This window comes from Ochotona princeps, chromosome 14, assembly GCF_030435755.1.
Source record: "Ochotona princeps isolate mOchPri1 chromosome 14, mOchPri1.hap1, whole genome shotgun sequence".
Taxonomy (NCBI): Eukaryota; Metazoa; Chordata; class Mammalia; order Lagomorpha; family Ochotonidae; genus Ochotona; species Ochotona princeps.
The window spans coordinates 9,962,599-9,975,537 of record NC_080845.1 but is presented as its reverse complement, the minus strand read 5'-3'; the positions used below and the strand labels follow the sequence as shown (position 1 = coordinate 9,975,537).

General features: G+C 43.6%; 1 protein-coding gene across 2 annotated transcripts in view; it reads right to left on the bottom strand.

The window, feature by feature from the left end:
• Positions 1-4,192, bottom strand: part of STOM (stomatin) — a 29,487-nt gene extending 25,295 nt beyond the window's left edge. For both annotated transcript variants that reach the window (XM_058672872.1, XM_004594990.4), the window contains exon 1: positions 3,850-4,192. In XM_058672872.1, the coding sequence (XP_058528855.1) occupies positions 3,850-4,177 (328 nt within the window). In that variant the 5' untranslated portion in view covers positions 4,178-4,192. The remainder of the gene's footprint in view (positions 1-3,849) is intronic.
• Between the last annotated feature and the right edge of the window lie 8,747 nt (positions 4,193-12,939).

The window sequence follows — 12,939 nt, the reverse complement described above, 5'->3', positions numbered from 1 at the left end:
TCTAAAAAGGCTTTTTTTCTTCAAAATGAATTGGGAAATGAGGAACTTTGTTTCTCATTGTGTAAAAGTTACACAATGAGGTGGCACCAAAACGTTAATCATAAAATAATGTAAATGCCAGTTTTTATAGACATGGTCCTCAGTTTGAGCTAGTTTTGACCGTTGGTACTTTAACTCAGATTAATTATTGAAGACGCTACGATCTGATTACCCAGAACAAACTGAAATAAACAAGTCAGCCTCGTGATTCTGCCTGTTTCCAGACAATCTCCCCAAGGGATTCATTCTGTCCATGTGGCTCTTAATTAGAATGATACATTTCTTTGTAATCCACCTGCATAATTATATTACAAAGTGAGTGGCATAACTTTAAGGAAAACGTGGTTTGTTACTTGCTTAGTCCTATTTGCCTGTCCAGGACTAACAATCAGCAAAATCATAACGAAACAGAGTTCAGTTTTTCATGATTCCACTGCTTTCCTTGGCCAGAAACAGCCCTTTGGAAGCTGCTTTAGCCAACAGGCCTTGAGTGAAGTAGGGGTCCTTTGGGGTTTGTTTGTTTACCAGCTCTTACCTTCAGTGAAATACTGAAGGTAGATGAGGTTGGACATTTTGGTCTGTGTTTTGGGGATAGCTCTAAGATGGGAAAGATAGTTAGGAAAATCAGACAGGCACAGTTAGAAACCTGGCTGGGACTCTGGTGAGCTGTGTCTGCTTTCACCTCTCAGAGTCTCAGCTTCTTTGATGAACAACAACATTTTCCTTGTGGTGCTTGCTGCAGATTCTGATTTGATATCTGATCTGAAACTAATCTAAAACATTCAGGCTGTGTTTCCATAGCAACTGGTCAATAGATTATATTTTAATAAATTCTAGTAATAGTTTCTTATTTCAAATTCCTAAGGTTTACAGTTAAAAATTAAAAGAAGGCATACATCAAGTGAAATTTTATTTGTATGAGGAAGTTTCTGAGGAGATGAGGCATTAGTTTTCATTGGAGGGTTTTTTTTTTTAATGTTTCAGTTTATTCTGGAGCTGAAAAGGAAGTTGTTTTTTCATTGCGACGACAAAGTCACTATTGTCTTACTTAAGGAAGCTAAATCACATATTTTAGCTTTAATAAGATATATTCAAACATAACTATTTGAATTTCTCCATTTTATACTATAGCAAATATAGCAGCTTCAGTCTTAATTAAGGAATAAGTAATGGTAATTCTTTAAAAATTGTGTGTATTCATTGGAGTTTTAAAACATTGATGTCGGGCCCGGCGGTGTGGCCTAGCGGCTAAAGTCCTCGCGTTGAAAGCCCCGGGATCCCATATGGGCGTCGGTTCTAATCCCGGCAGCTCCACTTCCCATCCAGCTCCCTGCTTGTGGCCTGGGAAAGCAGTAGAGGACGGCCCAATGCCTTGGGATCTTGCACCCGCGTGGGAGACCCGGAAGAGGTTCCAGGTTCCCGGCTTCGGATCTGCGCGCATCGGCCCGTTGCGGCTCACTTGGGGAGTGAATCATCGGACGGAAGATCTTACTCTCTGTCTCTCCTCCTCTCTGTATATCTGGCTGTAATAAAATGAATAAATCTTAAAAAAAAATTGATATCTAGGGCCTGATACAGTAGCCTAGAGGCTAAGGTCCTCACCTTGCATGCCCCAGTATCCCATATGGGCACCAGTTCTAATCTAGGCCGCCCTGCTTCCCATCCAGGCTCTCTGCTTGTAGCTTGGGAAAGCAGTTGAGGATGGTTCAAAGCCTTGGGACTCTGCACCTGCGTGGGAGGCCCAGGGGATGCTCCTGGCTCCTGGCTTAGGATCGGCGCAGCTCTGGCCATTGAGGAGAGTGAATCAGGTGATGGAAGATCTTCCTGTCTCTCCTCTCTGCATATCTGATTTTCCAATAAAATAAAATCTTAAAACATGTCTTAAAAAGGTATAGAACCAAGAGAAAGAACTTAAAAGTCTATAACAGCAAACAACCAAATGAACATTAAGTATAAAGATACTTTATTTCCAAAGTACTCTTCTAACCAGATTTCCCACTCAGTCACGATAGGGAAAAGAGGTTTCTACTCACCTTTTAATCCAGGAAAATACAACTATCAAAGAGGCAGTATTGCAGAATTTTTAGAATCAGTCAAATCCTTATGTAAAATACAGCTCCATGGGACAGGCCTTTGGCAGAGCAGTTAAACTGCTGTTTGAGACTTCTGCTTCCTGGATCAGCATGCCTGGGTTCGAGCCCCAGCTCTGCTCCTTTTTAGCCTCCTGGGAGGGAGTAGGTGATGACCGCAGTAGGGCTGACCCTACTGACCCACATGGAAGATCCCAAGTGAGGTCTGGGCTCCCAGCTTCAGCCTGGCCCCGGCCTGGCTGTGGCAGGCATCTGCTGGGAGCGAACCAGAAAACTGGGACATCTCTTTTAGTGTGTCTGCCTGCCTCTCTGTTTTTCATGGAGATAATAAGAAAAATAAAATAGAATAGGGCTCCTTTACTGATCATCTGTGTGACTTGAACTCAGTGTGGAAAACGATTTTGCTCTGGCTCTCATCAATTCCCTGCCACACTTTCCATCTGGTGCTTAGCAGAGAAAAAGGAAAGACAAAGAGTTCTACAGTCTTCAGGTGCTGCTGGAACTACATGAAGACAGGGATCTACGGGCGAGCAAAACGGGCGGTCCCAACAGACAGATGGACAAGGCTGGCTTTACAGCACAGGACTCCAAGGTCCCGTTTTTTGGAGGGGTACTGGAAAAGTCACCTACGTTTCTTTCATTGTGTCATCCTTTCTCAAAGTCGACCTTGAGGAATTCTTCCGCAATTCCACCCTTTGGCCTCCTAAGAACTCCGGAAAAGATCTCAATACTGCTGCGGGGTTTATCACCTCCCTATTATTGGACACCCTTGTACCCCAGGGAGTTAGCCAAGAAAGGTGCAAGGCGGGAGGCCTCCCTCGCACTCGCGTTCTTGCACAGGGGAAAGGGAATAAGCCACTCCGGGTTTCTGTTCTGTGGCCTAGGAAAGCCCTAGGATGAAAGGAGGAGGGATGGGGGATTTGGGAACGTGAGGATAAGGGAATTTATAACTGCCTGTAGGAAACAAAAGCATGGGAGAATTCCTTAAAGCCCTGACAGTATAATGCAGGAGGGCACAAAATGAGTGAGACTTGAAAGATTGGTGAGCAAGGCGTACGTGCTGAAGTCCCAATGATTCCCTTCCCCCCCCCCCCCGCAGGACCGCCCACTCTGCGTAGGGAGGTGGGGTCTTGCCTCTTCCTACAAACTTGCTCCGAGTCACGATGTCGGGGCTGCGGGTGCAGGAGTTCCTTATAGGCAAGGAGGAAGTGGGCTCACACTGAGGGCTGCGCACTGAGGGTCTCCAGCACACTGAGGGTCTCCAGCAGGTGGGGTGGAACGAGAAGGGAAAGAGCGGGTGACGGGGGAAGTTCCAGGCTCCCGCCCCACCCCGAGCTGGCGACTGTCAGTTACTTCTGCGTGTTCCGGGATGCGTGGATGGCACGAGATAACGAAGCGCTGGCACCGGGCCGGGTAGCTGGTGACCGCGGGATAACGCAAGCCCGAGCCACGGTTCCCAGTACGTCCACAGGGTGCCCTGCCCCAGCTGTGCTCTTTGCACCCCAACAACCCCATATTGTGGCCCCAGCCATTCTTCTCAGCTGACGACTGAGGAGACGGCAGATTGGAGAGGAGCTCACGCTGCCCATGTTGCGCTGACCTGCCTGGGACCCGCGTGTCGGGCTGCACAGCCCGCGCGACTGACTGAGGATCGGTGCCCGGGGAGGGTAGGGGGCGTGCGGGGACTCCGGCAGAGTCGCCAGGGGCGCGCGGGGCTCACCCTTAAAGGAGTCGGGAAGCCGATGCCCCTGGGTGTCCGTGCCGTGCCTCTTCTCGGCCATGCTGCCAGAGCGGGAGTCGGGTTGTCGCGTCGCAGTCGCCGAAGCCGGGGTCGTCAGGAATGAGGAGATGAAGCGCCTGAGGGAGGGAGACCTCGGCTGCAGCCCCGCCCCTCCAGAGGCCACGCCTTCTCCCTGCCACCTGACCAATCGACTCCCAGTCTCGGGGGGACACGCCCCTCCCCGCCACGCCCTCTTGTGCGCGCGCGCGCTCCTGCAGGTGGGCCTTGGGCAGATGGTTTTGCTTTGCGTCTGCGGGCTGAGGGGCATGGCGGGAAGAACAAAGTTTCCCACTTCAGTGGGGCTCAGGCTGAGGAGATTCTGGAGGCTGTGGAGGGAAGGTCTGAGGAAAAGGTGTGAATGGGATGAGGCGAACCGCCGGGGAGAGGGACTTAGGGCCGGGCGTCTCCTCTGAGCTGGGGAAACTAGAGGGAAGAAAATGGCACCCTCTCTTGACCGAGTGAGGTCGGAGCTGAGGCGAGAAAGCGGGAGGACGCCAGCCGGGTCAAGGCGAGGCCGCTGTGAGCCCTGAGGCGGGACGGGAGGTTGCCCGTGCGAACGCCCCGGAGCCTGGGCGAAGGTGTCTGAGGGACAGACGGGTTTGGAGCTCCTGGCATCAGGCCGCGGCGCGGAGAGGCTGACGGCAGCCCGCCAGCGAGCAGGTCACGGTGCGGGATGAGCGTGCTGCCACAGGAATCACTTTAGCTCTGGAACAAGGGGAGAGTGGCCTGGAGAGGTCACGAGAAAGAGGAGAAGGAGCCCACCTCGGGAAGCCAGACAGACGGTGTGAGACAAGAGGGTGGGATGGGTAGCCCGGGCACAAGGAAACGTACCTGCAAAGGCGCAAAACCTCCCTGTTGAAAACCACCTTGTGTTTCAATCTCTGTGATTTGGCCTCAGGCAAAATGTGCAAAGTGTGTTCCTGTAACAGAAGGCGCCCTTGTAAAAACATCTTTTGAAATGAGTACAGATTGACAGGTGGTTGTGAAGATCCTCTGCACAAGTCACCTCAGGTACCCTGGCTAGCAGTCACAGCCAGGCAGTGGAACAGGACAGGCTATGTATGTGTGGGTCTCTCACACACAGACAAACACGTAATCTATAGATAGCATGCATATATCAGTTATTATGTCACCTGTAGGGGTTCCCGTAGCCAGGACAATTAAGAGGTGGAGTCATTCCATCACCGGAAAACTTGCCTTCTTCCCGCAAAGCTCTGTTGTCTTCTCTCAATCTTTGGTTGTGTTAACACCCCATATTTTGTGCGTAAGTAATGTGAAATGATAGCATAAACTTTATGACTTTATAAGGCTGGGCCCTTGAGGATGTCAGGCCAGAAGTGTTAAGGGAAATGTTTCTATGACAGTTGATTCTGGAGGAAGGCTTTTATGTATGATAAAAGCCTGATTCAGAGCTTCCGCGTTGACTGCTGGTCAAATTAGCGCAAAGGACTGCTCACACTCCTGGAAAGGTGGATGGCTTGTGCAGTCCCTGTGTTAATTAGCCTTCTGGAGAAGAGAGTGGAGTCATTTAATCCTCCCTCCTCTCCAAGTCATCCTTGAGAAAGTTCATAGCTTCATTTTTTCCTTTTTTCAGCAAATAAACCCCAGGGACAGAAACTTCCTATTTATGCTGTGATTCCCAGAAAAGAAAAAACAAAACAAATGCACCCAAACTAATTAAACCCTGCCATAGAGAGAAGTCCTTGATTACAAATACCACTTCATTAAGGCAGTAGTTTTCATTTTTGCTGGAAAGGAAAATATTCCAAAATGAACTTAATGTATGTGGTCTCCCCTGCTACCTTAGCTCAAGTCTCAAGGCAATCCCAACAGCGTCACTCTTCGAGTATTAGGAAAGAAACCACTCCCTTTGGGACCGAGACTTCAGTAAACACTTGTTGGCTCTGGCTTCAGATTGCATCAGTTCTGCAGAAGAAATAATTCCAGGCTCCAGCCCAAGAACAAGCTTGGACTTGACTTTACAAATTATTGCAGAGTAGATCAGTTTCTAATTTTGATTAAAATGTGCTTTCACTTGCCCATGAAACTGCTATATTCTGGCTTTCTCACAAATATCAAATACACTGATAATATGTCATCCTCCCCGCTGGGGAGATTTTTAATCCTAACTTTTCTCACAGGAATGACTAGAAGCTAGGATGCCCAGATGTTGTTTGCTTGCTTACAACTTAGACTTTGAAGATGGAAATTTCTAAGTATTCAGTGTTGCAATCTGGATGTCCACGTCCCACGTTGGAATACCTGGATCTGATTCTTGGCTCCAGCTGCTGATTCTAGCTTCCTACTAATTCAGTCTCTAAAACATAGCAACTGATGACTCAAGTGATTGGGCTCCTGCCATCCAAGGTGGGAGGGGAGGGCTCGGATTGCAATTCTTAATTCATGGCTGCTTTCCAGGCACAGCTCTGGCTGTTCCAGGCAGAAAACCAGCAAATGGGGATTTGCTCTTTCTATATGTGTTTTTTCTTATTGCCCCTCAAATAAATGAACAGATTTATTAGATTAAATTAAGTTGGAGAATAAGTTACAATCTTTTGCCCTGCAGCTGTTATTTAAAGGATATGGTTTGTTGGGCCAGTGCAGTAACCTTTTAATTAAAGTCCTTGCCTTTCACATGCTGGGACCCAATATGGGCACCGATTCGTGTCCTAGCTGCTCCACTTCCTTTCCAGTTCCTTGCTTGTGGCCTAGAAATATAGTTGAGGATGGGCCAAAGCCTTGTGACCCTGCACTCATGTGGCAGAGAGAAGTTCCTGGCTCTGGGCTTTGTATCAGCTCAGCTCCAGCCATTGTGGCCACTTGGGGAGTGAACCAGTAGACTGAAGATCTTTGTCTTTTTCTCCTCTCTGTAAATGCCTTTCCAATAATAAATAAATAAATAAGTAAATAAGTAAATTTTGGGCCTGGCGCGGTGGCATAGTGACTAAAGTCCTCGTCTTGCATGTGCCGGGATCAGGGCAGCACAGGCTGTTGCAGTCACTTGGGGAGTGAATCATCAGATGGAAAATCTTCCTCTCTGTCCCTCCTCCTCTCTCTATATGTCTGACTTTGCAATAAAAATAAATAAATCTTAAAAAAAATCAGTAAAGTTTAAAAGGATGTGTTTAGTTAAAATAATAGTATATATTCTATATAATAGAATATATAGAATAATAGTATATTATTAATAGAATAATAGTATATATTCTATACAAAGATACTTTTTAAAGTTTGTATGTGTATTAGGAAAATATGTGTTATGAAAAAGCATTGCATGGATTCTTTGGAATATCTCAATCTTTATGTTTTATTTTGTTATTTGGCTAGCACATATAGGCTACCAAATTATGTATGACATTAAGACATGGAGGTCTGGTTGAAGACACACATGCATCATGAATCCAAAATTGAATGAATCAGAGGGAAATCTAGTTAGTGTTCTGCTGTGCCCACAACAGATGCTTTGATAAGCACAACAGAAAGGTCCTTAATTATTTTTTTTCCTTTAGATTGTTAACTCAGACTCTTTTCAATGCCATCAGTGAAACCAGCTGAAATCTTTCGCAGGAACAGCAATATCAGCAACTTGCACCTGTTTATGAGATTTTCCCCAAAGTTGGTGCCAACAAATTTGGCCTATTTCTCCATATAAGATTAACATATCTTACTTCTCAGCAAATTTTTATCTTTTTATCTCTTCTTCAGGAAATTACTCCAGGATTTGAATCATCACAAGATTCTTACCAAAAGAGTGTGACAGCAGATCAATACTCCATAGCACTTGGTAAGACAGTGGGAATCCAGTTCCTTAGGTCTTATGAGAATAGAAAGCTTTCCTGTTGAAAAAGAATGTAGATAAGCTGATCGTTTATTAGTTTGCACAGCTAATATTTATTGAACACCTATGTGCCAACCATTGTTCTAGGTTTTAGGGACACTTTGGTGAAAACAAAGAGCAAAAAAAAATTCTGTCCTCATGGATCTTCCTGTGTTCTTTTCCACATGTATTGGTTCACTAAGCTTTCCATAACTAAGACAATAGCAGGTTCTGTCAACACCGGTACTTTCTGGATAAGTCTCCATAACTGTAGTACTGTATGAATAAACTTTTCCTCACTACAACTGAAATGTCTCCAAGGAGCTTGTTAGGAAGGAAGATTTATTTTGGCTTGTAGTTCTGGAGGTTCACAGTCCAAGATCACTGGCTGCTTTACTTGACATTTGATGAAGGCAGTGAATGGTGAATGTGAAAGGAGGATCACATGTTGGGGCAGGAAGCAGAAAGATACAGTGGTGCAATTGGGACAGGAGGATGCTACAGGGAGCCCCTTGCTAAGGAGTTCTTCAATAGCGGATGTACAGGCTGAATCAGAGACATGCTGACTTGTGATTGTAACACTGTTGTATCCCTGGGCTGGTGTGTTCTGGGAAAATGTACTGTGTGTTACCAAGAACAGAAAATGACAAAGGAAAGAGTCTTTTTTAGGCGAAGGGAAACTTAAGAGACAAAGTGACGTGCAGAGTTTGAAAAGCAGAGAAACAATGGCAGGTGCTCAGATTGAAAGAGAAATTCCAACTGTTAGTTGATCCCTTGGGGCACTAAGGGACAGGTCTTAGTAAACTAAACTGACTGGCAGATGTCAACATTGGCTGAATGGTTGAAAACTAGCTTTTTGATCTACAAATAAGACACGTTTCTTCATTTATTCAACTCTTCTGCTCCTTAATGACATGTAATTTGTGATGGTTAACACTGAGATACAATCAAAGACAAAAGTTTATTCCCAATAAAACCATATTCTATGGAAAGTTAAAATGGTCTAAATATAAGAATTCTTCTGATTTATTAAGAATGTCAGTGTTATGAATGGTGAAAGTTAGTTAAACCTCATATGTAAATTAAATGTGGATTTTCTCAAGGATGATTTAGAAAGGAGGGATCGTTAAATTATGGTACTCCCTTCCTTATCTTCTCCAAGAAGCTAATAAACAGAGGGACTGCACAAGTTATACACTACCCCCTGGAATATAAACACTGTTTTCTACGCAAGTATTCCATTAGAAGTCAATGTATGAGCTCTGAATCAGGCTTTTGTTACTCACTAGAACCTCCGCCTTAAAGCAAAGATCATCCTAAGGCCTCTCTGTATGTTAAGATTCATTTTTTTAAAAAAGATTTTTTTTTGAAAGGCAGATTTACAGATGAAAAAAAGAAAGATCTTCTCTTTGCCAGTTCTCTCCCCTGAATGGTTGCAGCAGTGGGAGATGAGCGGATCCAAAGCTAGGAGCCAGGTCCTTCTTCCAGCTATCCTGCAAGGATATAGGGGCCCACGGACTTGAGCTATCTTCTGCTGATTTCCCAGTCATACACAGGGAGCTAGGTCAGAAGTGAAGCAGCTGGAACTAGAATGGTGCCAATAGGGGATGCCCATATGGGATGCCAGTGTTTGCAAGTGGATGATTAGTTTGCAGTTTCACTGTATCATCCCCTACCCCAAGATTTCTCTTAGCATCTATTGATTAAGTATGCTCCAGTTTGCGTTCAGATATTCTCGAGCAGCATAAGGTATTGGGTATTACACAGCCAGACGTTGAGCACTGAGAGGAAGTAAAAGTGCACCTTAGGAGTGAGAACTTTGTGGCAAGGGAAGAACTCTGTGTTCTGTACCGACTGCATTAATTTATGGGAATGATTGCTGTTTGCTTTCACTTGTTACCCTGTATTTTCCCTACACCCTGGTTTCTTGATGCAGAAAAACATTATTTTTTGCATGTTAGAAAAGTTGTTGAGGATTATTGTGGCTTGTTCTGGTTTGATTACTTATTGGCCAAACATCTATCAACTGAAAGGAAAATAAAAATGCAAGCTAAATGGTCTAAAATAGCTTGTAATCTGCATTCCATAAAATTAAGCAGTGATTTTATCATACATTTCTCCAAAAAGTTAAAAACAACTTTAATATGCTTAGTATTCATCAGAATAAAATTCAGTATAGTGTAGTATAATATTGAAGTTATGGTTTTGTAGATTAGCTATATAGTAATTAGTAGAAAACCTTTTAATTACATTGGCAATTTTTCTTCCTATAGATGAAGGTTAGAAATAAATTTTTTGCTGTATATGTAGTCATTGGGTCATTCTTGTTCTATGCTAAGCAAATTATTCACCAGAGGTTTTTTTTTGTTTGTTTGTTTAGAAGTATAATACTTTCAAATAGCAGGGGAAAAAATTGAACTGTTATCTCACCAGTACTAGGACAAGCACTGGTTTCCAGTCTCGTGATTGTTGAAAAGCAAGCAGGTCGCTGGTGGTACTAATTAGAGTTCATGTTCGAAAGAAATCTCTGAGAAGCACTTCTGTGATCCTTAATTTAAAAATAGGTAAAACACAGTACTTGAAATGCAGAAACTAGAGCAGATGATGTTTTCTCTGTTTTGAAGTGGTTCTATGCAGTTTTAAAACTAAAAGGTACATTTTATCCTTGACATCCTGCTTCTACCTTATAGTGCTTGGTGCTACTTACCTTGATTATCACATTGTCTCAGTCTGTCCTAGTTTGTCTTCAGTCAAAGCCATCCTTGCTGGGTCGGCGTACATCCCACATTAGAGTGATCTGGGTGTGACGCCTCCTTCTGGCTCCTGACCCTGCCTTCCTGCTAACACATACCCTTGGAAGCAGTGGTAGTGGCCCAAGTAATGAGATTCCTACCACCCAGCTGGGAAACATGAATCAAGTTCCTGGCCTCAACCCTAGCAGGCATTTGGGGGGAGAAAGGATGAATGGGAGGTCTCCTCTCCTCCACTCCACTCCCTTCCCCTCTCCTCACCTCTGCCCTCCTCTCCCCCTCCCCTTTGCTTCCCTTCCCTCCCCTCCCCTCCTCTCTTCTCTCCTCTTTCTCCTCTTTTTTACTCTCTCCCGTTCCTTCCCTCCCTCCCTGCCTTTCAAATAAATAAATACTTTTTAAAAAGTATCTAAGAATTAACAACATGCTTTTTAAAAAGTTCTTTTGGTTCCATAATTATCCACATTCCTTCTCTAGTCAATATGTGATTGTACGGGGGAAAAGACAACTTCATTTAATTAATTTTCCCTAATGAGTACATGATTAATAGTCAACCTCTTAGCATTTCCAAAGATCTTTAAAATAATACCTAATATTACCTAACTAACTTAAATTTGAAAGAATTTCTCTCATAAGGAAGTTTAAAAACACAAGCAGTTTTAAGGGAAGCTTTTTTTGGATAAGAGTGAAATAATGTGCTTAACTTTTGGAAGATCAGTTCTGTACTCAGCAATCTAAGATATTGCAGCTTTTTCATAGGTTTGCTTTCCTTTGCAAGTAAGTCTCTCATACTTAAAAAGATTGACTTATTTATTTGAGAGTCAGAGTTCACACAGAAAAGGAAATAGAAAGACTGAGAGGCAGAGCTCTTCCAACTTCTGCTTCTTTATCAGGAGCATTAGCAGGAAGCTGGATCCGAAGTAGAGCACCCAGGACTTGAACCCTTACGGGACGCCAGCATCACATGCAGCCGTTTTATGTGCTATACCACAACACCAACCCTGTGTCTATATATTCTTCTTTAAGCTCTCAGGTTTTTTCTCCTTTGATGATGTGTCCTTTGATGATGCTAATGGTCTGTTGATTTCATTTCATGAGTTGTGCAAAAGACAGGTCTTCTATCCTGTTGGTACTAGATATCTCTGTTAAAAGGTTTTGACCTTAACAGGCATAGTTGAGGAGGAAAAACAGAGGAAGAAATATAAATTTAGTAAGAACTATCATAGACACAACTGCTTAGAGGAATTGCTATTGACTTTTTAATCGATTCAGTAAAACATTAATGAAATGCTTACATATGAGCCTGGTATTTCCTAAATGCTGGAGATTTAGTGTTAATGAGAAACTTCCTGGTGTTTCTAACAGAGTGGACTGCAGACAGCACATCCTTTGGGAGGAATAGTTATTATTTACAAATGAGAAAAAGATGGAGATTTCATATTATGTGATGAGAAAGTAGCATTCATACCATGAAATGGCAAAATAACTACTCAAGTTGCCTTGTACGATCATATGGGATCACCTAGTCACTGGGAAGGAAGCTCTGGGGAACGAGCTGTTGCCATAGGCCAGTTTAGAAGGGGAACAGCAGTGAGTGAAATGTTTCTGGATGTCTTTAATAAGAAGGAATAATGTAAAACAATCAAATCACACTCTGATTGTAAAGCTGCTATGGTAAGTGATGGAAAACCTTTATGGAAAATCAGCATTGTGGTGCAAGCATCCCATCCTAGAGCTCCTTTTAAAAGCCTAACTGTGCTACTTCCCATCCAGCTTGCTGCTGATGCACCTAGGAAGAGGGGGCAAGTACTTAGGCCATTGGGAGACCTGGGTGAATTTCCTGGTGCCTGGCTGATGCCTAATACAGCAGCAGCCATTGCATTCATTTGGGAGTGTGGGGGCGGGTGAACCAGCAGATGAAGGATCTCTTCCTCTCTTTATTACTCTGTAAACAAAACTAAGCAAAACAAAACTCTTTATGGAACAGTGTTTTAAAGAAAATTATGACTGAGATAACAAAATCAAATACACAAACTGATTTTGTGTATCCATACATGAATTTGCAAATTCTGATTTGTGTATGAGTATTAGGTTCAGATAGATTGAGAAGAATGCAGTCTTGACAAATGGGAAAGAGAAATCAAGGTTTGGAAAGACCAAAACTCTTAGATTCATCTAAAGCAGAGTTTTAAGCTGTGACACTAGTGACATTTTGTCTGGGATAATTTTTCTGTGGTAGAGATTGTCCTGTGTATTTACTGTAAGATGTTTAGCAACATCCTTGGCCTCTACTTACAGGATGGCAGTAACATCTCACTGTAAATCATGACAGTAAAAAACTTGACCAGATGTGGCCAAGTGCTACTCCAGATGGGGAAAGGGAGGAAATTGCCCTGTGGCTTGGGAAACACCAGTCTTAAATAATTTTTTATTGTGTAAACCATGCTTGACAAAACTGTGGCTCAT